This window comes from Pelodiscus sinensis, chromosome 1, assembly GCF_049634645.1.
Source record: "Pelodiscus sinensis isolate JC-2024 chromosome 1, ASM4963464v1, whole genome shotgun sequence".
Lineage (NCBI taxonomy): Eukaryota > Metazoa > Chordata > Testudines > Trionychidae > Pelodiscus > Pelodiscus sinensis.
The window spans coordinates 135,565,832-135,593,825 of NC_134711.1; the positions used below are offsets into that span (position 1 = coordinate 135,565,832).

The 27,994-nt window shown below is 45.1% G+C and overlaps 2 protein-coding genes across 4 annotated transcripts in view; one reads left to right on the forward strand and one right to left on the reverse strand.

The window, feature by feature from the left end:
- The window catches only part of STYK1 (serine/threonine/tyrosine kinase 1), a 73,222-nt gene extending 57,547 nt beyond the window's left edge, over positions 1-15,675 (reverse strand). Inside the window, exon 1 of one of the 2 annotated variants that reach the window (XM_075902852.1) lies at positions 15,551-15,675. The gene's annotated coding sequence lies outside the window, so the exon portion shown is untranslated. Of the gene's footprint in view, positions 1-14,580; positions 14,785-15,550 lie in introns of those variants that run through there. The other variant, XM_075902842.1, reaches the window with a different exon arrangement.
- A 3,256-nt stretch (positions 15,676-18,931) lies between these two features.
- LOC102460481 (synaptonemal complex central element protein 3) lies at positions 18,932-24,442 on the forward strand. 2 transcript variants are annotated; one of them, XM_006112530.4, is made up of 3 exons: positions 18,932-19,464; positions 20,544-20,652; positions 24,016-24,442. In XM_006112530.4, the coding sequence occupies exons 2-3, from the start codon at positions 20,544-20,546 to the stop codon at positions 24,183-24,185; spliced, it is 279 nt and encodes a 92-aa protein (XP_006112592.1). In that variant the 5' UTR covers positions 18,932-19,464; the 3' UTR covers positions 24,186-24,442. The 2 variants fall into 2 exon arrangements, with proteins under 2 accessions (XP_006112592.1, XP_075758987.1); XM_075902872.1 differs by lacking the exon at positions 18,932-19,464 and adding an exon at positions 19,471-19,833.
- Positions 24,443-27,994: the final 3,552 nt, after the last annotated feature.

Consider the following 27,994-nt stretch of genomic DNA (forward strand, 5'->3'; position numbering starts at 1 on the left):
GGGCCCCGCAAAACGGTCATCTGCTCCTGCTTACTGACATCAGGCCAGAGTCCCAGAGAACAGATTTAGGTCCCTTCTGCTTTTCACACCTTTATAAGCAGAATCTCATTCACTTTCCTCTTTGGTGAACACTTTAAAGCAGGGGAAGAAGCAAGGTCTGTTTACTGTCTGCTTCATCCTTCGTTCTACACCAGCCTAGTAAACAAACTCCATTCAACAGGCATGTCCAAAGTCCGGCCCGCGGGCCAATTGTGGCCCGTGTTCCGGTTTAATACGGCCCCACAGGTAATTTGGCAATATCTATCTTTTATGGCCCCCAACGAATCCATATGTATTGAGATGAATACATTATAAAATCTCAGTTAATGTCAGTTGGTCTAAATCAGTTATAAATATATTTGGACACAACATATATACTTGGTGTTATGTTCCTGTTCATATTTTTTGAACTTAAAAGTTGACAGACAACCTTTATTACCAATAATATGTAATGTACTTTACAATGTTCCTGACATATATTTCAGCTTCCTGGATTTTTTTTTCCCATCTGGCCTTCAGATTTGAAAGGCAGAGTGATTTAACACCTGTTTAGATTTGTCATCCATGTGACGAAATGAAAAGTATGCCGTTTGCCATAAATTTTGCATAAAATAGTTAATTTGCATTTAATTTTAATGGTTCAAAGAATGTCAGGCAAAATGGTCGGCCCTCACGCATGTTCACTTCATCAAATCTGGCCCTCTTTGAGAAAAGTTTGGACACCCCGCTGTACAATATGCAAGACTGCAGTTTCATGCCAATAATTCTATTATCATAGTTGTTTGCACATTTCACACTTTTCATAAACTACTTTATAAATTTGAACCATCAAACATATGACAGCATACCTATAACTTTTCAGTATCATCACCCAAAATAGCTATCCCGCATCTTTTGAACGTGCTTGCTATTTTGAGACAGGTCAGATGTGCTATTTCAGCATCCCTGTAACCCTTGTTCCATAAGATTGTTCTCATTAGTAAACTAAAGAAGTGTCAAACAAAGTTCTACAGGAAACTTTGCAAAGTCAGGTTAGCAAAGATAAAGAACTGTTAGCAAGCATATTTTATATTGCGTATAAAGCAGAAAATATATCAAGGTTATAAACTTTTTTCAGGAGATTACATTTTTTATACTTTATGATTAGGTGTGCTTTGCAAAAACATGTTTGTGTTTAACTGATTATAAATTAAACAAAAAATGTTTTATAGGAACAAAGTACATCTCACAGGTGCATAGGAAATATTAGTTTATAAAGGTGACAATGTTTAATTTAAAACTCATTTTAAACCTATGCCAAACTGCACAGAGAAAAAGCTACACTTTTGTGATACTTTGTTATGTTGGAAATGTAGAACAGAAAATATAATGTAGTATATTAGACATTGGCAACAAGACTGATCTTTGTCAATGATTAAACGGTATCAGTTGTGTTACTTGCCACAAACTGTAATATAGGATGAAAATCCTGTCTATAAAAGTCCACTGAAACTGCTGTAATCTATGTCAGTGTGGATGGGCAGGCCTGATACTCTAGAACTGATAAGCTAACCTTTTCTGTTTGTGACATTTGATTTTAGCTGTCTAGTTTTTTTATTAGTAAAACATATTTGGATTTGACCAGTTGATGTCCCTATCAATAAATAATCAAAAGGACCCATTATTTACAATAGAATCATCTTTCATTTTCACCCCACTCTATGTGTAGGAATTACAGACATTCTCTTGCAAGGTTCATAACATCTTATGTCAACTGACTCATACCTGTATGTTTCATGGTTTTTCTAATAAGCTGATACATACCTGAAAATATTTACTAAAATTGCACTGCAGCTGTTTCAAGTTTGCCAGTAAGAATTACTGCCACAGTAAATAGTCATCTGCCTCTATTTCACAAATGCCTGTCATTGGAATTCAGATGAGACAATTTAAAGACAGAACATGAGAACAACCTTATGAAGATTCTGTTCAATTCTAATGTAAGTTCAATTTGACCATGTTTGTGTCATATTCATTCTTATTTGTTTACCAATAACACTTGTGCAAGCATTTGTTGTACCATTGTTCAGGGTTAACTCATGACCATTAAAATGTTTTTACAGGAATATATGTGTTTTCCTGCACGCTCATGGGAGAATGCATATGTGCATTGGAAGGCCTCTTGTGTCCTGTTGCCATCCTAAATTTTCTTTCTTTGAGACTAAAGCTAGAAGGAGGCGGAAGAGAGAGAAAGTAGATCTAGACAATGATTGTAATGAATTAAAAAAAATTGAGACGGGTAATTTAATTACAGGTTGATACTTAAATAGGAAAACAAATGGGAAGAGACAAAGGGGGATACAACTATAGCCTACAATGCGCTGGAATTGTGACTAGACTATCACAATGATCCCTTCTTCCCCAGAGTATATAAGCAGCAGTTTGGAAATCCCAAACCAGAGCTGTATTTCACTTTTTATTCTCTTTCTATTCAGTACCACAACACATTCACCTGTTTTCAGGGAGTGGCTCTCAAGTGAGCAAATCACTGAAACTAGAATCAACCAGAAGGACAATTGTTACTGAAAAGTCAATAAGATCAACCCAAACCTTTCAGCCCTACCTTGTAAGCAATCAGACTAAGTAAACCTCACTCAGAAATAACATACACACAATGACATGGACAAATACATGGACACAATCACTAACAGACACATTTTTAGGTACTTGAAATCCCAGTTACACACAAGCACTCACACAAATACGTGCATTTGGTTTCCCATTCAGACATACACGTAGATTCATGCAGAAAACTGCACAGTCACACTTGCACACATACATGCACTGCAAGACATTCAGATGTGCTTGTCTGATAACAACGCTACTCCACATCAAACAAATTCACACAAGTATGCTGTAGAGCAGGGACAAACAGTAATTTTTGATGGGAGGTCATTTCAAGATTGTGGTAAGTGGTCAAGGCCTGCACTTTTCTATCGGGGGGGGGGGGGTACGGTGTTTGGGACAAAGGCTGGGTGCAGGAGAGTGTGGGGTCTGAGAGGGAGTTTGGGTGAAGGAGGGGGTTGTGACCTGGGGCAGGAGTTTGGGGACAGGGCCGAGGAGAGGGTATAGGTGTCCCAGATCACAACCCCCTCCTGCAACCAACCTTCATCCCTGACACCGCACCCCCTCCATAGAAAAGTGCAGCCCTTGACCACTTGCCACAATCTTGAAGTGGCCCCACACCAAAAATGATTATCCACCCCTGCTCCGCATCAACCCTTTGTCTTGAAAATTCCTGGTGTTGCCAACTCTGGTGCATGCCGTCAGTGATACTGTGGTGGTAGCATTAATACAGGAAGCTGTAGTATTAATTGCTATGTTGTCAACCCATGATCTGGCCAGGTCTACGCAAGCTGGTGATAAAATAGCCTGCAGCAAACTGTGCTTTATTTGTACTGGCACTCCCACTGTTGTTTCTTTTCTTGGAACTGAACTGCTGTTAGCAATGGAAGGAATTTTTTTTAGTAAAAACTAGTTGAGACAAGTCTATTCACACCTGTCCAGCAAAACTGAACAAAGGGGACAGGGGTGTCCAAAATCCAGGACACCGTTCCATTTAAAACAAAATTATAATAATATATAAAATACCTTTCAGCATTATTCTCAATGTTAAGCACAAATATACTCAAGTAACACCTGGCATTTTATATGGGCCACTTCTGACCTTGCAATATAGCAATTCCTGTTTGCAATGATCCCAGCTTTGAAGCTCAGTATGAATATTAAGTGATTGATCACAAAGCCCATTGTGTGGTAGATAAGTATTATTATCCCATTAGCATCAATGAGAACAGAGAAGGTTATATGGAATTTAACATTTCACAATTCCCAGTCCCATTCTCAATAAACTCTTTGCTAATTAATTGTGTAATGAGGTGTAGTAAGATTAGGGTCTGAAACATAAGCCCACATATCACAGATTGGGTATGAGGCCTAGACAGCAATGGTCAAGACTTTGCTAATACAGGCAGTCCCCGGGTTACGTACAAGATAGGGACTGTAGGTTTGTTCTTAAGTTGAATCTGTATGTAAGTCGGAACTGGCGTCCAGATTCAGCCGCTGCTGAAACTGATCAGTTTCAACAGTGGCTGAATCTGGACACCAGTTCTAACTTACATACAGATTCAACTTAAGAACCCCAGGCAGCTGCTGCTGAAACTGATCAGCGGCTGATTCCAGGAAGCCCGGGGCAGGGGCTTTCTGTAGTCAGCCACTGGTCATTTTCAGCAGCTGCTGACTTGGGGACACCTGGGGCAGAGCAGCTGGGGTGCTGCTGGGTTGGTCCAGGGGCGCCCAGAGCGGCGCTATGGGACCAACCGGCAGCACCCCAGCTGCTGTACCACAGGCGTCCGGAGCAAAGCCGCGGAGCACGGGGGCAGCGGGACAGCCCAGACGCGCCGTGGCTATCCTGCTGCCCTCGGGCTCCGTGGTTTTGCTCCCCGTCCCCCTGGTCTGCAGACCAGGGGGACGGGGAGCAAAGCGGCGGAACACGCGGGCAGCGGGACAGTCCAGACACGCCGTGGCTATCCTGCTGCCCTCGGGCTCCGCGGCTTTGCTCTGCTCTGCTCCCCCTCCCCCTGGTCTGCAGACCAGGGGGAGGGGGAGCAGAGCAGAGCAGAGCGGCAGAACGCGCGGCCAGCTGACAGCCCAGACGTGTCTGGGCTGTCAGCTGGCCGCGCGTTCCGCCGCTTTGCTTCCTCTCCCTGATCTGCTGGAGACCAGGGAGAGGAAGGGCCCCGTTCGTAACTGCGGATCCGACGTAAGTTGGGGACTGCCTGTAATGACTGAAAGTTGTCACTATCAAGTAGTTTTGGGGTGGTTTGTCTTGAAATAAATTGGTAGGTCTCAGTTCAGTTCCTGTTATTTTACAACACAAACAAATCTGTCTCTTGCTGACAGTCTCAGCAGTGAGACCAAACAAGGAACAGATCCATATGTTTGCAGACCTGCAGGTGTGTGCATCTTAGGACTAACCTACCCTCCACCTTAAAAATGGTCCCTCCATGGTCAGGGTTAAGGCACATTAATGGAAGCAGAACAAGGAATTTCATATTGCCACTGCCTATGCAATATCTTCTCTGACTAAACACAGCACTTGCCAGGAACAAGCACCATAGTCTCACAAATGTTTTAAAAGACAAATTAAATAAGACACACCTCTCTAATAATAATAGAGGGGTACTTCTTGAACTATAATTTTATTCCAGATAGTATGTATAGATATATAAATGTGAATGTATATAGAGAGTTACATATACATATGAGAAAAAATCAGTTTGTGATTACCCGTAAAAACATTCTTAATTCCATGGAAACACCAAGATTCACAGGTTATTGGTGCTACTAAATACAGGCTGACCCTCTCTAGTCCAGGAACATCCATGGTCCAGCATCCTCAGGGCTGTGTCTACACTGGGCCACTTATTCTGGAAAATCAGCCGCTTTTCCGGAATAAGCTGCGAGCTGTCTACACTGGCCCTTGAATTTCCGGAAAAGCAACGAAGCTGTACTGTACAAAATCAGCCGCTATTCCAGAAAAACTATTCTGCTCCCGCTCGGGCATAAGTCCTTATTCTGGATCACTGTTCCGGAAAAGGGCCAGTGTAGACAGCCCAGTAGTCTTTTCCGGAAAAAAGCCCCAATCGCGGAAATGACGATCGGGGCTCTTTTCCGGAAAAGCGCGTCTACATTGGCCATGGACACTTTTCCGGAAAAGCAGCCTGCCAATGTAGACGCTCCTTTTCCGGAAAAACTGAAAATGGAATAGTATTCCGTTTTAAGCATTTCCGGAAATTCATGCCAGTGTAGACACAGCCCAGGGTTTGAGCACTCAGGGGAGAAAACCATGGCAGCAGAACCATAGATATTGCCGGCCAGAGAGCTGCAGTAGCAAGGAGCCTGGAGCCCAGTGGCAGGGTACCCAAGGGCCAGGCGCAGAGATAGACTAGCAGCAGGGGGGCCAGTTGGTGGCTGGAAGCAAAGCCAGGCCAGAAGCCAGGAGCCCACCTGGGACAGAGAGCAGAGCCTGGATGGGGCAGACAGCCAAGATGGGAGTCCAGGGGCTGGGAGCCAGTAGCTCTCCAGGAGTGAAGTCCTGAAGCCAACAGCAAAGGGGCCTTCATTGACCTCATCTGGTCTGGCAGACTCCATAGTTAGGGAATGGTCAGGTCCCAAGGGTGCTGGACTAGGGAGGTCCAACCTGTAGACCTTTCCTCCAAAACAGAGACTAGAATGACTTCATTTTATTTGTTGTTTTTTAAGTTTTTCCTCTTACCAACTGGCTCGGCTATCCCTTTGAAACTTATCTACCCAATGTCCTCTTCCCCTCGCTCCAATTTTTTTCCTGCCCCCACCCCTTTCCCTTATTTATTCTTGGTTCTGGACTTCCAACACTCCAGTCATCTGAAGAAGTGGGCTGTACCCATGAAACCTCACGATGCCATCTATATGTTTGTTAGTCTTTAAAGTGCTACCCGACTATTTTGTTATTATTTATTATCTATATTTGTTATTTTTTAAGTTTTTCCTGTAACAAACTAACTTGGCTACCCCTCAAACGTCATTTCTCTTGTTCAGTAAGAAAGATGACTGCAGACACTTATAAAAAGCAGCTATTAAGCCCCTGTGTCGGCAAAGGATTTTCTGGCACTATCTGAGAACAATGATAGATACAAGCCAACAATTGAAGGGTTCTCTCAATCTATTTATTATTTGCAAACAAGCGTTCAATATCAAACCTGTTTAGCAAATTTACACAAGCATAGGTAACAGGTAATGCAGTGTTTCTCACTGAGCTTTTCCCATCAGAGTATGTACTCCACCTTATCACAGAATCATAGAGCTGGAAGAGACCTCAAGAGGTCATCAAGTCCGACCCCTACCCAAAGCAGGACCAATCCCAACTAAATCAACCCAGCCAGGGCTTTGTCAAGCTAGGATTTAAAAACCTCTAGGGATGGAGATTCCACCACCTCCATAGGGAACTCCTTCCAGTGCTTCCCCACCCTCCTAGGGAAATAGTTTTTCCTAATATCAAACCTAGACCTCCCCCACCGTAACTTGAGGCCGCTGCTTCTTCTTCTGCCATCCATCATTACTGTGAATAGTCTTTGTCCATCCTCTTTGGAACCTCCCTTCAGGTAGTTGAAGGCTGCTCTCAAATCTCCCCTCACTTTTCTCTTCTGCAGACTAAATAAGCCCAAATCCTTCAGCCTCTCCTCATAGGTCATGTGCTCTAGCCCCCTAAACATTTTGGTTACCCTCTGCTGGACCCTCTACAATGTATCCACATTCTTTCTGGACACAGAATTAGATGCTCCAAATGTGGCCTCACCAGAGACGAATAAAGGGGAAATCGCTTCTCTAGAGCTCCTGCCAATGCTCCTCCTAATGCACCCTAATATGCCATTGGCCCTCTTAGCTACAAGGGCGCACTCTTGACTCATATCCAGGTTTCTCATCTACTGAAATCCCCAGGTCCTTTTCTGCCGATCTACTACTTAGCCATTTGGTCCCGAGCCTGTAAGAGTACTTGGGATTCTTCCGTCCTGTGACAGACCGGGCCGTGTCTGGGCACAGCTTAGGGCGTCCGCTCAGGGCAAATTGCTCAAATCCGGGGCTCTTTACAGTCCCCCTGACTGGCGACCTCTCCACACAGGCCACAAACCAGTCTCACAGAGCGCTTCAGCTGCCTGCCTGAAGCCTCCCGAGCAAAACCCCTCCGACGCCCCAGCAATATCCGTGCCCCAGATGGCCCCGGGCCTATACACAGGTGGGGGGTCCTAGCACCCAATCCCACCTACCCCGAACAAGTTCTGTCCGGTTCCAAGAAACCAGCCACAGATCCCTGGTCAATTTACCCTCTGGACCTTACCCACAAATCACGCTGGGCCAATCCTTTAGAATCTATATCTAAAGGTTTATTATTACAAGAAAGAAAAGCATGAGAGTAAGGTTATTAAAGTACAGTACGTTACATGCACCGAATCTCCCAGTTCTCGATGCAGGCTCTAGCAGAGATGTTGCAGCTGCTGGTTTAAAAGTTCTTATTGCACATCCTACGATCAGGATGGGTTCACAGGTCTTCCGGGCTCTTCAGTCCCTGCAGTGCTGCCTCTGGGATGAAGTGCTGAGCTGAAAACAAAATGGCATCGACCGCATGGCCTCTTTATACTCCTTCCTGGCCTCTTCTTGTATGCAGCAAGTCACCTGGTCAGAGGCCAATCTCTATGTTTCCTGCTGGCTGCCCTCAGGTGACAAATCCCATTCTTAGGCTATGGACACACCCAGTTGAGAGTCATTGTTCCACAGGGCTTTGCTACTCAGCCTGTCCATAGCCATGCTTAACCACATTCACAGAAATATTCAGCTTCCGCACAGATTACAGATTCCTACCTACACACACATTATACACTCACATAAATAGAGTACATAAGATCAACAAACAATAATCTCCCATTCAATACCCCACATGGCTCCCCCCACACCAATTTCTGGGGCCAACACCCCCACCTAGGGGTGCAGCAGCGATCTGGCTGCTTCCCTCCAATTCAGCAACGTGACACGTCCCAAGTGCAGGACTCTACACTTGTCCTTGTAGAGCCTCATCTGGCGGGACAGTTGCTATGTTGGTGGCAGAAGCCAGGAGTTCCATTTGTAATATTGTTCTGTGATTTAAGTGTTGCACTGGCAAAAAGTGCAGTGGGTAAATTGTTGGGCCAGCTGTTCTGTCATCTCTTCTTGAATCTTTTAGTACACAATAAAAACTGCACTTTGGAGCTGTCTATCCTCTAGTCTCATTTTCCTCTATTTTCAGAAGCAAGCCTGCTTCAGTTCCTTGCCCTCCTGCCTGCACCTATCCTGTGTGTCATAGGTGACTCTTGTTCTCTTCAACCTGGAATATTTGTTTTGAGTCTCTAATCATGTGTCTATATACTGTAAAATCTCGAGTATAATGCGCACTTTTTTCCCATTTTTGTTAGCATCAAAGTCGGGGTGTGCAATATCTATAGGAGGTTTTTTTAAAAGTTTTAAACTCACCCTCGGCAGGCACAAGCTGGGCAGGGGTGGGCGAGTAGGCACGAGCTGGGCGGAGAGGGAGGCCCCCCCCAGCAGGTGCCAGCTTGACACGCAGGCAGCTGGGAGGGGGGCAGGTTTCCTTCCCGTTCCTTCCCTCCCGTTCTTCGTATAATGGATGCGCATTAGACATAGGAGTTCGGGTTTTTCATGATTTTAAGAGTCTAAACTCAGTGTGCGCGCTATACATAGGTGTGCATTATACTCGAGATTTTACAGTATATCCATTAATAGGCCTTTCTGTTTTTCATATCCCAAAAACTGAGGTTTCTCATTCATTCCACCCTTGTGAATTCCATTCACTTCCCAGAGCAGGTGTGTGGGTATCTCCAAAGCCCAATAATAGGTAGCATAATAGAAAATAAGAAATTTAGTTACTAACCAGAGCATTCTTCCATCAGAATGCCAAATGTAATAGGGATAGAGATGCAGCCGTGTTAGTCTGGTCTACCCATGGCCAAGAAACACTGCATGAATTCCACAGAGACTTTAACAACCTACACCCCACCATCAATCTCAGCCTGGACCATTCTACACGAGAGATCCATTTCCTGGACACCACAGTACAAATCACCCATGGTAAATTAGACACCACTCTCTACAGAAAACCCACTGACTACAGTTACCTACATGCCTCCAGCTCCTATCCAGGACACACCATACGATCCATCGTCTATAGCCAAACCCTTAGGTACAATCGCATCTGCTCTAATCCCAGTGACAGAGACCAGAAACTTCAGGATCTCTACCAAGCATTTATAAACCTCAATTACCCACCCAGAGAAATAAAAAAAACAAATTGAAAGAGCCAGGTGATTACCCAGAAACGATCTACTTCAAGATAGACCCAAGAAAACCAACAATAGAACACCACTCGTCAAGTAGGAATAAGGGATCTTGCAGAAAAGGGTTTATTTTCCGCAAGATACTGTCTAGACTGGCGCTTTTCTCCAGCAAAACCCCGAGCCGGAAAAAAGCAGCAGCCATGTTCATGCAAATGCCACGGGGAAAATTTAAATCCCCGCGGAATTTGCAATTCCGAAGTGTCTCATTAGCATCCCTTTTCCGGAAAAGGGTGCCAATGTAGACACAGCCAATAGGGTGTGACTCACTGCCACAGCGCCTTCTGCAAGTCACTTGGGAATTAGCTCAGTTCAGTGTGGAAGCATCTCCTTTTGTCCAGTGTCTTGCCTACTGTGACATGTTATTCTCCACCATCTAGTGTTAGGGCCTATGTCCCTCCCAGACCACCCTTATCTCCAGGTACTACCGCACACACAGCAGTGCTCCCATACTCACTGGTCTTCCCCCTCAGAGATCCCCCAACCCCCTATATCCACCTTGCCTCAGTGATCCTACTGCTGTTCATCATCTTGCCCCTTACCTCAGGAGCAAACTGCAGTCTGACAGGGCCACTCATCATGGGCCAGTGGGTGTGCACCTGCTGCCTTTGCCTGCCCTGGCTTCTTCCATGTATCCTAATAATATCGTCTTGATAGCAAGGCCTCAGCTTGGGAGTTTAACTGCCCTGCCCTACCCCAGTAAATCTCTAGCTTCCCTAGCAACTAGGTCCATCCTGCTTCTCAGCCGGAGCAAGAATGAATGTGTCTACTCTTGTCAGAAGCCCTTATTTATACAGCCCTCAGCTGGGCCCTAATTGGCTGCTATCTGCTGCAGCTGCTTGCTCCACAGCCCCTGCCCTCTCCCAGGGTTGGATTTAACCCTTCTTAGGCCAGTGCAGGGCAGATGCCCCATCACATCAAGAAATGAAATAAAAGTGGTACTTCAGTTTCAAATGTCACTGCTTACTTACAAATCACTTTCTCACTGAACTAGCAGTGGTAAGAATAAAAAATTAGGATTCATACCTAACATTCCTCATAATAAATTAATAGATGGCGGTAGCTTATTGTGAAAGTAATTAGGGAAGGGAAGAGGAGTTGTGGAGTCACCGGATTTTTAAAAGATTACATTTAGATTTTTTAAAAGATAACTACAAAATAGGAAGGAAACAGAGCTCTCAGGCTATGCCTACACTATGGATTTTGCCAGAACAGCAAATGAAGAGCTGATTAGCATTTTCTCACACTTCATTTGCATAATCTCTTCCTATCCGTTTTTGCAAAAGAGGTTTTTGTGCAAAAACATGCAGTGTGGATATTTCCTTTTTGCGCAAAAGCCCCCTTTTGCGCAAGATCCTTATGCCTCAAAAAAGAAGGTATAAGGCTCTTGCACAAAAAGGTTTTTTTGCACAAAAAGGAAATGTCCACACTGCATGTTTTTGCACAAAAACCTCTTGCGCAAAAACAGATCAGAAGAGATTATGCAAATGAAGTGCAAGAAAATGCTAATCAGCACTTTATTTGCATTGCCTCTTCCAACAAAACCTGTAGTATAGACGTAGCTTCAGAAAAACTCTGTGCTGGGGGCCCAAGAGAAAAATAGAAGTGTTCTAGTGAAAGAGGGGAAATGCAGCTAGGCCTGCACCAGAGATATTCGTACAGATGACACTGGAGAAAAAAGTCTGAATGAAGAGGCTGTTGGAGGTTCTGTGATGGTACAAAGAGATATGTATGCATTGTCCCTAAATTTCACAGTCATGCTTAATCATTTATTTTCTGAACAACTTGTTATGCCATCAAGATGTTCTTTAATAATCATAGATCTGGCTAACACTGATTTTTGTGCTAAGCACTTTTTCCTTCAGCCGAAATGGAAGGAACCATTAATCACCTTTTATGCAGTGACAACAATAGAAGCCACCATCCAAAGGGACTGGGCCTCATGTAGAAGGAGAATTAGACTATATATACACACTACTACTGTACTGTGTTGGTATAATTTATGTCTTTCAGAAGTGTGGAAAAAATGTCTACTGAGGACAAGTCTCAGAGAGGTAACCTGATTAGTCTGTATCTGAATAAAGAATGAGGAGTCCTGGTGCACCTTAAAGAGTAACACATTTATTTGGGCATAAGCTTTTGTGAGTAAAAACCACTTATCAGATGCATGGAGCGCATGGCCCCTTGCTGATTCTATGTATCTGACAAAGTGGTTTCCAACCACAACGTTTAAGCCCAAGTAAATCAGTTAAGGCATGTCTACACAACAGCATTATTTTGAATTAACAAAATGTGCATCCACACAACAAGCCATTATTTTGAAATAATGTCAGGCTGTAGGACTTCATACTTCGACTCCTGTTACCTCAGGCTGTGTCTAGACTGGCAAGTTTTTCCACAAAAGCAGCCGCTTTTGCGGAAAAACTTGCCAGCTGTCTACACTGGCTGCTTGAATTTCCGGAAGAACACTGATGATCTCATATAAGATTGTCAGTGTTCTTGCGGAAATACTATGCTGCTCCCGTTCGGGCAAAAGCCCTCTTGTGCAAATGCTTTTGCTCAAAAGGGCCAGTGTAGACAACACGGTATTGTTTTGCGCAAAAAAGCCCCGATCGCAAAAATGGCGATCGGGGCTTTCTTGCGCAAAACCGCGTCTAGATTGGCACGGAAAACTTTTCCATTAAAAGCATTTGTGGAAAATCATACCAGTCTAAACATAGCCTCACTGTACAAGGAGCAGAGGAAGTCAGAGGAACAGTGTTCTCCCTTCCACTTCCTGCTGTGTAGATTGCACCAAAAGCCGAGTTAAGCTATTTTGACCTCAGCTACACAATTGACGTAGCTGAAGCTGTGTACCTTAATTTGACTTTTGCCCTACAATGTAGACGTGCCCTTAGTCTTTAGGTGCCATCATTGTTTCTACTGAGGATGTAAGTTACACTAAATGCTGGTATAGAGAGCTTCTCCAATTAACATAGCTGGGAGTGGTTTAATTACATCAAATGAGCTCTCTCCCATTAGCATAGAGCAGCTACACAAGAAATCTTACAGTGACACAGTTACATCAGTACAAGCTCTCTAATGCAGACATAGCCTAGAGGATTTCTGTTGGGGCTGGTTGCAAATAGAGGGACAAAATTATTGTTTTGCAAGAAACAGTGTGCATGAGAGTCAGGCAGCCAGCAAAGCCAGAGAAGCAATCATGAGCCAGTAGCCCTGAAAGCCTAGGAAAAGCCTACACTAGGGAGATATTTCAAATAATAAGTGGAGCAACAACACTACTAAGCCCATTATTTCAAAATAAGGGGCTGGTTATTGTGATCTCTGTACTCCTGCTTTTCAGGGTGAATAATGCTTATTTTGAAATTGTTATTTTGAAATAGTGTTAGTGTGGAAGTTCAGCTGCTGCTAATTCAAAATAACTGGCCTCCAGAGGCCTCTCACAACTGCACTTGGGATGTTCTGGCCACCTTGCCATCTTCACTGGTCCCCTTCTCCTGTGGAGCCTTTAAAGCAACAGGCTACAGGAAAAGGGCTTGCGGCACACTGCAGCAGCACAGGAGCCATGGCCAAGCCCAGCGCTCCCTCTGAGCCCCCCATGGCTGCCAGCACTCCCACAGCAGCCAGGGACACAGGAGACTACCAGCCTGGACTGATGCAGAGATCCTGGATCTCATCGAGGTTTATGGTGAGAAGAACTCCAGGATCTCTGCACCAGAGGGTGCCACACGGATGTCTATGGTAGGATGGCCACCAGCCTGGCCAAGAAGGGACACACGTGGACCCTCAACCAGATCTGCATGAAAATTAAGGAGCTCAGGCAGGCCCAAGAAGCAGAGTGGACACTCTGGGGAGGCAAACAGTACTACAAACAGTACTACAAACAGCTCAATGCCATCCTGAGAAGGGGGCCAGTCACCTGCTCCCCCATTAACTCTGGCCAGGACACTCCTGGCGTCAGCCTCCACAAAGGGAGGATTGTGGAGGAGGAGGAGGAGGAGCAGGCCAGGTAGTTGACCATGTCCTCTTCATTCCTATTATTGCAAATTGCTTCCGTTCTAGTATGCAGTTCCTCAAGCTGCACTGAAGGGTGAGGTCTGAGGATTCAGTCCAGCTTGTCATAAAATGGACATGCTTTCTACCCTGAACCAGAATGTTATGTAAAGCTATTGTAAATTAGATCAGACTCAGATCCATAAGTATGTATCACACATACGTAACACAGAACTTATATACAAGATGTACAGCACTAGAGTTTAATTCCCTTGTTTCCGATGGACAGATTTTAATTTTGTGCAAAAATCTTCCTCTTCACCCAAAAAGTCCCCTAGAAGTCATTTTTATTAAAAAGAACTGAGATGTGTGTCCTCTGCACAGTTCCTTTCTTCTCTCCCTCTTCCCCCATACCCCGCTGCCCCAACATCACCATTAGCTCTGGAATTTACAAAGACAAGTATTCTCTGCACAAACATCTGAACAACAAAGAGCCATATCAGAGTTTCAGTAGATGACACAAGTAAAGTTTTTTTCAAAGATTTAAACATACATCTATAATCTTCCAGCAGTGTTTTCTCTTGCCTACCTGAATTACACCCTTTCTATTGACACTGTAGCCTTTTCCTAAAGCTCCAATCTTCTGCTTCCTTCGTAGATTTCTCACAACAGGCTGATGGCTATGTTGTTTCCCAGGACTAATTCTTCCTGATGTATTTTCATACCCTGAACCTGCCCACCTTCTCTTCTTTATTCCTCAAAGTCTTCTCAACTGTCTCCCTGGGGAGATCATGTGATTGTATTTCTAACATTGGTACACACACACACACTTGTAAAACGGGTCTGCCTGGCTCTTCCACATACCCCCTGCAGCTTTCATAGCAAAGGCCAGAGAGACTGAAGGGACAGGAACCTCAGAACAGAGAGCAAAAAAAAAAAAAAAAAAAAAAAAAAAGAGAAAGAAAGGCAGACACAGATAAACAGATGCACAAAAAGAAAGAGAACAAAACTAGGAAACAAGAGAATACCAAAGTTGCATACTTCTGTATTTTTGTGATTTGATGCATACAATAAATAAACTGTACAAAACCCCCCAAAAACAAAAGGCTCCATTAACACCAAAGAACCTCTCTTAGGCAGAACAGATCCTGAGAGACAATATGCAGACATTTTTTTCAAATATTTATTCTACTTTTTTCCTCCCTAGTGGGTGAATCAGAGAGGGAGACAAAGACTGAGAGCAGTGAGCAGGCTAGCCATACAGACAGAGGCAGTGCAAGCTTTCATCACATATAACCAGAGGTAAAAGTAAAGGGGTGCACCCTGGTGCACAGCTCTGGCAAGAGCTGGCTGAGCTGTGGCAAAAGCCATCAGGGAGCTATTTAAAGAGCTGGCAGGGACCCAGGTTACAATAGGACAGTACTTGTAAGACATTTTAAGTTACTTTCACTGTGGCATTTAGCCCTGCCAGATCACCTCAGTTCTACCATGCAGCCACTCTGCTATTGCAAGCCCCTGGCTCACACACACCTCTGTCAATGCCTCTCACCCCAACCTACCACAACTCTTCATCTTGATCCAGCTTTTTCAGTATTTCACAAAGTTCTGCCAATGTGTCTCATTCCTGATTCCTGACTAGCAGCACCGCCTGCTATTCGAGTCCTATGTCACACACCCAGCTCAGTCAGTGCACCCAAATCCTGATCTGTAGCACCCACTGCAATTCCTGTCCCAGAAGTCACCTCAGCTGTCACTGTAAACCATTTCATTAGAGTTTCATATTACTGCTATCAAGTTATGTCAGTGGGTACAGGATTATTTGCTCAGCTATTTAATAAAAGTGGGTGGTGGTTATATTATAGCAGGAAATTACATCTCACCTGATGTTGAGACAGAATCCATTTACCAGGAAATGACATGCTGCAGGTGGTTCTGGAGATGTGTGCATGCTGATATGATCACAACCAACCATTTGGGGTAGAAAAAACCTTTATTTTGGGTAGATTTCAGTGGCGATAAAAGATGGTGGTTTGACCATGCTGGAGAATGAAGGGGTTGCTTTGCCCACAGAACAGAAATAGCACAGATGGTAACAGTGCTCCCTGCACTCTCCCCCATCCCCACCCCCGATCATTGTGCTCCAGCACTTCAGAGCCGGTCTTAGGGGCGGGCAAACCAGGTGGTTGCCCAAAGCTGCCATTTTCAGGGGGCCACCAACAGAGCCAGCCTTAGGGGTGGGCTGCGACCACATTTCAGCCTGACCTCCCGAATCCTCCCCCCAGGTTTCCCTGGTTACTCCCCAACTCTTTTGTTTGGTTGCTTGGTGTTTTTGCTTGACACATTTTTGTTCGGTATTTTTTTTTAAACCATCTGGCAACCCTATAGGCGAGCCAGGCGGTCGCCAGGGGCCACCAGTTGGTTAGGACTGGCCCTGCAGCACTTCACTGTGCTATCTGCCGGTGAGAAGTAGAAAAGACAGTTTTATTTCTCTGGTACATCATTGCTTAATTTTTCTGGTGAGACTGGCAACAAGAGCAAATTATCTGAAGTGAAAGGGTTGAGGTTTTTTTTTCCTCTGGGGCCTTTTTCTCTCTGGCCTTATCTGCACTGAAGATTTGTTCAAGTTACAGAGACTGATATAAATGTACCAGTGCAAATAACAGACATTATTTCTTATTTTCATTGGTGCAAGAGCTGAATAATTAAAAATCTGAGGGCTGTCTCTTCTCTGAAAACAGTAGCAACAGCATCGTACACTCTAGGCACGTCTAAATTAAGGAGTTATTTCAGAATAACTCCCCATTCATCAGGGCAAGAGATCACACCCCTTCGTACACTTCCGGGGTGCTTTGGATCAGGGGAAAATTAGCCCAGTGTGAATGGACCAGGCTTGTAGTCAGGCCGAGCAACAGGAGGAAGTCTGTTTGCTTGGTGCCCTCAGTCAGGACAGGACAGCAATCAATTAGGGGCTCTGGCCTACAGGCAGAGCTGTAGTAATCTAGGGGAGCTCAGCTCTCCGAGAGGGGGTGTGGGAGCAGAGACAGGACAAGCATTTGGCATCCAAATTCATGCAGGTGCCAGACTCATAGGGTATGTCCACACTGCAAAGTCTGGAATAACAGCCAATATTCTGAAATACCTACCTACACAGAAGTGGCGTTATTTCAAAATAATTTCAAAGTAACAGGCGGCTTATTTTGGCGTTGGTAAACGTCACTGTACAAGTAATAACGCCTCTTCCAAAACAGCTATTTTGAAATAGGGCCTGTGTAGGGCAGCTGCAATTATTTCGAAATGAGGGGCCTCCAGCCCTTCCCAAGGTGCCCTGCTGGCTGCTCTGTCCACACACAGCCAAACTCTGTAGTCCCCACTTCCCCTGGAGCCCCTAAAGCTGCAGCCTCAGGAAAAAGGGCTTGTGGCAGGCACAAGGCCTTGACAGCCCTGAGCCACCTGTAGCTGCCACTGCCTCAATTTTTACAAAAATGAGCCAGTCTGCTGCTTTCAGACAGCCCTCCACTGCTCCCAGGGTATAGTCAAGCAGCTCCCAGGAGCCTGCCCAGGCCCGAAAGAGGTGTGCACCTTCCTGGCCTGGTGCAGAGATCCTGGACTTCACTGAGGTCTGGGGTAAGGAGGCAAATCTCCAGGATCTCCACACCAGATGCAGGCATGCTGATATCTATGGCCACATGGCCAAGAGCCTGGCCACCAAAGAATACACCCACACCCAGAAGCAGGTGCAGATGAAAGTGAAGTTGCTCTGCCAGGTATACACCAGGGCCCAAGAGCACAACTCCTGCAAGAGCACAACTCCTCCTCCAGGGCAGAAACCCACATCTGTCCCTATTATATGGACCTGGATCACATCCTGCAGAGATGGGGCAGTCTCCCCGCAGTGGTAGACTCAGGGTTCGAGAATCCTGTTGTTGCCCTTCCAGGAGACAGAGATGAAAAGGAGGAGGAAGAAGGGGAAACAGACTAGGCAAGCTCTGTCACCCTCCTGACCCTGGAGCTGGTACCTGTCCCACTGGAAGTGTCCCAGGCATCGTCTGAGGCCGGGGAATCCACATCAGGTGAGTGCCATTGTGTTCTGTACACACATAGAGTGCAGGGGGTGGAAGGCAAGGGGTATGGGGCATGCTCCTAACTTGGCCTTTGTGGCCTGGGGATCGAGCAGCAGCCTGTGCATGTGGGAGCACATGCAGCAACAGTCCAGGGCACCCAGGTCCAGTAGGCTGCACCAGAGAACCTTAGTGCTATTGGCGGCAGGGTGTCTGGAGAGTCCTGCCATACTCATGACACCAGGTACACCCTCCCTCTACCAACCACCAATGGAAGGAGGCTGGGGCCACGGACGGAAGGAGGGACACACACACACACACACACTCTCTCTCTCTCTCTCTCAGCAGTCCTGCACACGGCACATGGGCATGCCTGCACTCTTAGGGCAGCATCCATTCCCAAGGAAAGCGTGGCAAGGTGCAGGAGGATCAGCTGCTCACACACACCTACCCCTACACCCTGTCCCCCTCTCTTCCAGTGGGCAGGAATACAAGTCCTCTCCCTGAGGGGTGCCACCACTGCTGGACCCAGCAGACACATGGCATGGAGGATCTCTTCCCCACCTTTTTTTCCTTCAACAGAATTTTCCCAGGGTTTTTTTTTTGGGGGGGGGGGGGGGTCAGTATTTTTGTTTCAACCATCTGGCAACCCACCTTCTCGCCTGGAAGTGTTTTGGGGGGTGCTGGGCTCTCGCCCGTCAGAGCCAGCTCGGTAGCAATTCAATAGCAATTAAGCCTTTAGTTTAATTATCGTGGCGCAGAGCGTCAAGCCAGCGCAAACCTTCGTGCCCTGCCCTGCGCCTCAACACGGAGGAGCCCAGCGCCCCAGTAGCTGCCCTCCCGCTGCTGTTTTTCATTCCCTCTAATCCGAGAAACGGGCATTTTATTGTGCGACGAGCCCGTGAGGCGGCCAAGGAGACCGGCGTAGGCTGGGAAGGGGGCATCAGGTTTTGGTTTCCAGCTCCGCGCGCTGGTTTTATTTCCCCACAGTTCGAGAGGCAGCAGACACGTGCGACCACGGGAAGCGCGCGGGGCGGAGACAGTTGGTTTGGGCGGGAAAGCGGGCGGCTGAGGCGCTGGCCGCGAGGGGCCTGGCGGGAGCCTCGTTTCCGGGTTCACTGGCTCGCGAGAGGCGCGTGGGCCGGGTCTGGCTCGGGGCGGGGCCAGTTTCCGTTCGCTGGGTGCGGGAGTCGGGGGCTCGCGGGCGCTCCGGAGCGGCAGGGGCCGAGCAGAGTCTGCGCGCGCTGCTCGGGCGCCTGCCCCTGCCGGCTGGGGGTGACGCCCGACGCCCGCCTCTGCCTCTGCGCGGGGGGACGCTGCGAACAGGCGCCGGCGGCCTGTGGCGGGAGGGCGTGTCCTGGTGAAACGCGCAGGTGCCGCCCGGCCTCACACTTCCTTGAAGGACCCTGGGGAAGGTGCGTTTGCGCCGCCCTGCTAGGAGCCCGCGTGACGGGCCTGGCGCCCTTGAGCATCAGAGGCTTTCGGCTGGAAATCTTAACTTCCTTAAAACACCTTTACCTCTAGTCAGAAAATCAACATCCCTACGGACAAATATTCATTCAAAATAAGAGCTGGAGAAAGGTGCCCGCCAAGTGTACTGAGAAATTACCAGACAAAAAACACCAACAAAACGAACAAGGCAGAATCAGAGCAACTACATTAATTTAGTATTTAGTCCCCCTAGAACTTTCCCCCAAAGTCCCAGGGGTCTTAATGGGCCAGTACCAGCATTCCGAAAGGTGATTGCCCGAAATTAGCACCTACAGAAGAGGGCTGATTTTCAGGTATTGAGCTCCTGCTATTTCTGCTGAAGTTAGTGAATTGTGGAGGTTCCGCATCTCTACAAATCAAGTATTTATGTGGGTGCCCAGATATGGTACATAAGTGCCTAACTTTTGATGCTCAACTTTGTCTTTCGTGTATTGGGGAGATTTCACAAGTGTCAGGTATTGGCAACTGCCAGAGCAGGCAGATGAAGAATCCAATCCAGGAAAGTAGAAGGTTAGAAAGGATCTGCTAATGTCCTGGTCTATTACAGTGACTTATAAAGTTCACAAAGAACACAGGCTTGATGCTGCAGGCAACTGACCTTTGTGTCCAAAACTAGATTTCAGAGTGAATTTAAAGTGCTAGGCAACACACAAGAGCCTCATAGCATTGTCCAAAAGCTAACTAGTCTCAGAGGAGTAGCCATGTTAGTCTGTAAAACCATAAGTAATCCTGTGGCACGTTAGAGACTAACAAAAATACATATAGTATCATGAGTTTTCGTGGGCAAAACCCACTTCATCAGATAAGCGGGAGTGTTAGTTTACAAGGTGCCACAGAACTACTTGTTTTTCAAGAGCTAAATGAATTTAGCAAGTGAATCTAGGACATTAATATATTCATTTTTACTTTTAAAGATACAATTTAAAATGTTATTTTCCCCTTTGTATGAAAAAGCTTTATTTCCTTACTCCCCCAAACTGCTCCATTCTTGCTTTTCTTGTAGATGGCCAAATCTGAACCTCAGGAAAGAAACTATGACAACATGGTAAAAATGCTGGAGGACCTGAACAGGGACTTAGAAAAACTGCTAGAAGAAATGGAAAAACTATCAGGTGTGGGTTAGATTTTTTGTTTATTTGTTTGTTTGTTTGTTTGTTTTTTTTGAAGGATAGATTTTGCATTTGCTGCTAGAGCATGCAGGTATAACCTATGCATCTATTGGGTGAGGTTCATTGCCCCATGCAGGGGCAGATGAGGATTTTGCGGGGCCCATGGCAGCACAATTTCGCGGGGCCCCCCCTTTGACACGGCACATGCGTGGGGCGTCTTGAAGGGCAGGGCCTGGGGGGGCCACCCCGCTCGCCCTGCCCTATATCTGCCACTGATCTCATGTAGTAACATGTACACCACTTGCAGAGAGAAAGAATGAGTTTCCTCTACTGCTTTAGATGAGAGCCAGCTGGCTTTATAATTCAAGATATAGAGAGGTTCCATTCTGTTCCGTTACACGAGCATTATAGCAGTGCATAGAAATAATAGCGGTAAACATGTAAGGGTAAAGGAGAGTGGACTTCAAACTTCTCTGTATAGCAGAAACATATAAGAGGAGAAAGAGATCTGTACCAAAATCTATTAATGAGATTGAGATCTAAGAATGCCCACAGTGTATTAAATTGAAGAATACATCTTGTAGAGCACATCTGACAGACTGTGACAACAAATGTTATTTAACATAAAAAGTTAACTGGGAGGTGTTTATAGCTCAGGTCATAAATGAAATTCAAATTATAGTGGGAGAAGTTGGTAATGAGAACAAAAAAAATGCAAAAGGAATTTACAGAGCTTTAAAACATAATTAGAACATAAACACAAAGAGATTCAGTTTGCAAAAATCTAGGAAGAACTGGTGCCTCCAAAATCAGAGAATGACAAGCATTAACGACCAAGATATGTGAACAATGTCAGGGAGCTAGGACATGCATTGTTACAGAGAGTCCATTGTTAACATTAGACATAGCACTGTTCCAACCCCTTTGAAACACTTGCATTGTTCATATACCTTGCACTGCCTGACTGTCCCGGAGTGAGCATACATAAAATACAGGAACCCCACAATGGTGAATTCACCACCAGGGTGGTAGGTAAAACCTTTGGTGCAGCTGGGCAGGGGAAACCTTTGCTGCAGTAGCAGAAGGAAATCCCTTGGTGCAGCTGGGCAGAGGAAACCTTTGCTGTGGTAGCAAAGGGAAATCCCTTCATGCAGCTGGGTAGGGATTTTTATTCATGCCGGAAAGCACAAGTTTTCATTTGCGCATGGCTGTGCTGAACTTTGGCCAGAGCACTTGGAGAGGGGGAGGGACTGAAAGTTACTAATGGACGCTCATTTCCACAGAATATTCATCCTGGAAGACATTTCACTGCTTATGACGAGCAAGGAAGCAAACGAGTGTCTTTTACTCAACTGCAAGTTCCGTCCTAGACTGTATGCGGCTTGTCTTTGTGCAGTGATGGCACATTGGCAAGGGAACATTGGCCGTCAGGGGTCAAAGACCACGTTTGCTTTGCCAGCTAATTTGTGGAGACAGGTGGCACAGCAGCTGCATGGCATTTTCTGAGATCTGTGTGGCAGATTACTATTATATAAGTGATTGCATCAATGGTCTGTTCACCATCTGACCAATCCTGTGCTGGTGGCAGCATCACACAGAACCAAAAAGCCTCCTTTATGTAACACTCCTGCTCCCGACAAGTCACTTGAGTGCTTCTAGAGACCCAACCCACTTACCATGTGCATCATCCGCAGCCTCTGAGACCTGCGAGTGGCTTACCTTATGAGGAGTACAAAACAGCTCCTGACTGCAAGCCTTTGTCGATGCCAATTCCTCCTCTGGCTCTGGTTCCCATTTCTTCTCAGCACACTTGGACACAACTTCCTCCTCCTGTCTTGGCCCACTCTGGCCCCAGAGCCCCTGAAGTATTCCTGGGGAGTTTTGGAGTGGAGGTGGGATCACCTCAAAGTATATCATCCAGCTCTTTGTAGAGTCTGCAGGTTGTGAGTGCAGCACTGGGGTGGTGGTTTACTTCCTGTGCCTTGTGGTAGGCATTTTGCTGCTCCTTCACTTTGACCCTGCCCTGCAGTACATCTCGGTCATGGCCCCTTTCTGTCATGCATCTTAAGATGTGTCTGTAGGTATCATAATTCCTACAGCTGGAGCACAGCTAGGACTAGACTGTCTCTTCTTCCCAAATACAGATGAGGTCCAGCACGTTAGCCTGGTTCCAAGCAGGGGATCTCCTGGTGCATGGAACAGGCATGGCCAGCTGAAAGAACACACGTGTCACTGAGCCAACAGAAAGGGGACTTTCAAATTTCAAAGAGAAAGCAAGGGAGAATCTGAGGGTCACCTGAGTTCAGGAGAGTTCAAACAGATTACCAGAGAGGCAAGAACAGGCATTGTGGGAATGGTGCTGTAAGCCATTCATGATGCAGTACTACACAGTAGTTTCAACACTTGCATCCCAGAGCTGTATACAGTGTGCATCAAGCTCTGTGCTTCGCACTAAGATGGTTTAGAGTGCACTAACTCTGGAGCTAATGTGCACTAAGTACCTTGCTAGCTGTGGACAACCAGAAAGTTACAGCTCCGGGGGCTGATTTACTGTGCAATAACTTGCCAGTGTAGACTTGGCCTTCATCAAGGCTGCTCAGACATTTGGAGCTGTTCACAATGTTTTGGTATTATAGAATTGATAAGGAAAGATGTGCACTCTTATTTGTCACTGTAGGGTTATGGATGACGGGAGGGATCATGTGAGGATTACCTGTTGTGTTCACTCCCTCTGAGGCATCTGACATTGACCACTGTTGGCGGACAGGATACTGGGCTCGATAGACTTTTGGTTTGACCCAGTATGGCAGTTCTTATGTTCTAATTTGTGAGCACTGAGCTTGAGTGTGCTCTTTGGTTATTATTATAGCTCGTTCAAATTTTATGACCAAACTTTTTTCATCATAAGCAAAATGTTTGTAGAAATTGTCAATTTCAATGAAATTTTGTGTTTTATAAAAGAAAACTTGAAAAACTGTTTTGGTACGGTTGAAACATTCCATTTCAGCTTTCTTGGAACAGAATGTTTTGATTTTCCATTTTGAAATGACATTTTGTTTCAATATTTTAAATTTGATGTAATGTAAAATAAAAAAATCAAAACTAAAACAAACATTTTGATTGACTCAAAAATATAATTGCATTTCATGAGAAATTTCATTTTTTATTTAATTTTCACTCTATTTTGTAATTGTGAAACATTCAAAATTGCATATTTTTCTGTGAACTTACTACATTATAGGATCACTCAGCCAATGATTACAACAGGTAGCCATTCATTCCCACTACTGTTCCCCTGAGTATCAGTTGTTTCTCTGCCATCCCAATATTGCTGAAATCTAATATCTATTGGTTGGGTTGTTGCAGTGCAGGCAACCTGGATGGCATATGATATGGTAGTTATGCGTACCAACCCAGATTTAGCAAACTCTATGAGGCAACTGGAAGATGCATTCTTGAATTGCAAAGAAGAGATGGAGAAGAATTGGAAAGAGATGCTGAAGGAAACGAAAGGCAATGAACAAAAACAAGAATAAACAGCCTTCAACTCTGTTAATGAAATTGCAACAGATAAATCATTCCAGACTCATTATTTCAGTCATGAAATATCTGCAGATGTCATACAAATTGTTGATTAACTGTTATTGATGTGGCTATACAAATGTATTCTGCCAAATACATGTATTATTGAAACCAAAAGTAATGATGCCTCTGTTTTTATCTATCCTTTTCCTATAATTTAGGCACAGTTATAATTATATAATGATATTGATAAATAAAGCTATTCCATTTTCCCAAAGGATCCTAATCTGATTTATAGATTGTGGGGGATGTCTAAGTTTGATATTAGGAACAACTATTTTACTAGGAGGGTGGTGAGGCACTGGAAGGGCTTCCCTAGGAAGATGATAGAATTTCCATCCCTAGAGGTTTTTAAGACTCTGCTTGACAGAGCCCTGGCTGGGATGATTTACTTGGGGTTGGTCCTACCTTGGGGAGGAGGTTGGACTAGATGACCTACTGAGGTCTCTTCTAACCCTATGAGTGAGTCTCTTTGCATTCTCCTGAAAATGAGATGCTTCTGCGGTGGAATACAGCAGTTATTTTGCATTAGCAGCAGTCCTCAGGAAGGAAAACAAAGATTAATTTCTCCAGTTGAAGGAACAGATAAAACTCCAGATTGAGCCAATGTGGGATTGCAGAATAGACTGACTAATAGTTTGTGGTGAAAAGTTGCATTATTTAAGTTCACACGTCAATAGTTATTTCAAAGAGTTTCTTTGACTTTTTCAATTTTCTATGGACTTTTTTCTCAACATTGTCTCAGAAAGCTATTTTAATCCTCTCTCATAAAGAAGTTGTATGTGTACACAGAATTGTATAGTGCTTCATGGAGCCTGTGTTGAATTATTTCAGTTTTATTACCATAGGGGAAAGTGTTCTGTCACGGGTAAAGAATAAAACCAAGGAGTCACCTGCACCTCTGTAAGGTGTAGCCTGTGTTGTAGTTTATCCGATGCAGATCTTTGAAGCAGAGAAACCAAATAAGCGATATTAAAGGCATTGATTTCCATGCTGTAATGGGATCCTGCAGTAGAGGAGGTCATTTCTCTCTCACACACACACACACACACACACGCCCCGCCTTGGGCGGAAGGGGTGGGACCAGGGGACTTCTTGTACTTCCCCACCTCACCCCCTAGAGAGATGCCGTGCCAGTTGTTTTAAAGCAGTTGGCAGTTCCCTCTAGGTAGCTAGTGGGAGGAGACCTCGCAAGCTCTCTCTGACCCCAGGCCAATCAGTGCCAGTGGGCGGGGGAGCATGCAAAACAGCCGGTGTGTCTCTCTAGCTGCTGCGCGCCCCTGGCATGGCAGAGATAGGACATGAGAGTCTTTGTGTGCTCCCCATGCCCAGGCCAGTCAGGGCCTGGGGATAGGGGAGCGGTAGGATGGCCAAGGGCTGGATCCAGCCCATGGAGGGCACTTTGCCCACCCCTGTATTAGCAAGTGAGGCCCATAGTTGTTCAGGCAAAGTCATTTTGCATAGATTATACTTATAGGAAAGTTCAAGAAATGAAATATATGTAATAGATTTTTATTAATATGCTTGCAAAAGGGAAGCAAAAGAACAGCTTTAAATTTTTAGGATTTCATCTTCCAACATTATTCATTTTATTGAATAATTACCATACAAAATAAATTTGAATCAGAAACTCATAAAGCTTCCATCACTCTTTCCATAACTAATTTGAATTAGTTTGTGATTTGTAATAGTACACATTTCCTTTTCACTAAAATGACAGTTGAATAGGCGATTCAATTTTAATTTTGTAAGCAAATATTTTTATGAATTCTAATAAAAGTGAAAAAGTGCTTCTGGGGGTCCTTCAATGTGATTCATCCTCCAATCAGTGTGGACAATCTATTTCAAAACAGCTATGTGCTGTTTCGATGGGCATTTGTAGAGTGAATGTGCTATTTTGAAATAGCTATTTTGGGAGTTATTATTCTGAAATAGCTTATTTCTAAATAAACACATAGTTTAGACATAACCTTAGGCTACATCTACACTTCAGGCTTGAATTTCATAACTGAGGTCTGCTTAAACCTTAAAGAAGTGGTCCCCAACCTTTCAAGGCTGCCAGGTGCCCGGGGACGGGGCCACTTATGTGCCAGGCATCCGGGGGTGGGGCCGCTCACATGCCACACGCACGGGGGCGGGGCCGCCAATGTGCTGCGCGCCTGGGGCATAGGCTGCCCGGGGCAGGAGCCGCCCATGCGCCGCGTGCCTGGGGCCAACACCGCTCATGTGCCACGTGCCCTGGGCCAGCACTGTGCATGTGCCTTGCGCCCGGGATAGGGGCCGTCCATGCGCTGCGCGCCCAGGGCCGGCATTGCACATGTGCCATGTGCCCGGGGGCGGGGCCGGCCTAGATCATTCCGCAGGCGCACATAAATGCCCCAGTGGGCACCGCGTTGGGGACCACTGCCTTAAAGCATATTGCCCTAGCTCCAGATGCAGCCCTTAACAGAGTTTGTGCTGCTCCTAGCTTTGCCTTTGGGGCAGGGAGTTTGTTTATAAAAAAGGGGGGGGCAGGATTATCAAGATAACAAAAGACTTGTCATTCATATAATTAAAGGATCATTTGATGATCCTGAAACCATTGTCAGGTATTCCACTTGAAAGAAAGGAAATAAAGAGAATAAATGGTGAGAATGGAGAAAGTTAAATAGTGGTGTGCTCCAGAGATCTGTACTAGGACCAGGGTTGTTCAACTTATTCATAAATGATCTTGAAAAGGCATGAACGGTGATCTGCACATGATAGAATATATTCAAAATATTTAAATCCAAAGCAGACAGTAGGGAGTTACAAAGGGATCTCACAAAATTGGGTGACTGGGCAACACAAAGGCAGATGGTATTCAGTGTTGATAAATGCAAAGTAATACATATGGAAAAATATAATCCCAAATATAAATACAAAAATGATGGGATCTAAATTAGCTGTGACCATTCAAGAAAGAGATCTTGGAAATTATTGTGGATAGTTACCTGAAAACAACTGCTTGATGGGCAGTGAAAATCTTTAAAGTTAACAGAATATTCCTTGCAGAATGAGGTTTACAGATTTTGGAATAAGACACCCATTATTTTGAAATGGCTGTGTAGACACTTGCATTGTTATCTTGAAATAACAGTACAGTGTAGACGCACTGACAGACTAACATGGATACCCCTCTGAAACATTTTGTGTTCTGCTAGTGAAGGAGTAAATAACATTTCCTTATACTATTTTTCCATACCTTTCATGATTTTCAAGACCTCTAACATATCCCCCCCACCTTTTAATAATTTCTTTTCCAAGCTGAAAAGTCTGTTTTTTAATCTCTCATCATGTCTGAGATATTCTGAAATAGCTAATTCGAAATACGGCGTGTGTAGATGCTGCACTGCTGCTATTTCAAAATAGCCCCTTACCAGGGCCATTCTAAGTTATTCCTCCCCAGTGCCTCCTGGGGTTCTAAATCAAGATAGTCTACATTAGAGAAGCCTGTCTTAGAGTAATTTTGAGGCTTCCCTACAGTATAGACGTGCTTTTTTGAAATAAGCTATTTTGGAATAACAATTCAGGAATAGCTTATTTCAAAATAAGCATAAAGTGTAGATGTACCCTAACTGGAAAAACTTAAAAAACAATGAATAGTCTTACAGCACCTTAGAGACTAACAAAAAATGTAGATGATATCATGAGCTTTTGTGGGCACAACCCACTTCTTCAGATGAATGGCGTTTAAGGGGTCCAGTTTGCAAACAAATAGCAAACTGGATGGGGGGAAGAGGAG

Bases quoted from the DNA above. Each gene is read 5' to 3' on its own strand.
- LOC102460481 (XM_006112530.4), top strand. From the start codon at position 20,544: ATGGCCAAATCTGAACCTCAGGAAAGAAACTATGACAACATGGTAAAA. The intron at 20,653-24,015 runs GTGTGGGTTAGA...GGGTTGTTGCAG, and splicing joins AGAAATGGAAAAACTATCAG to TGCAGGCAACCTGGATGGCA.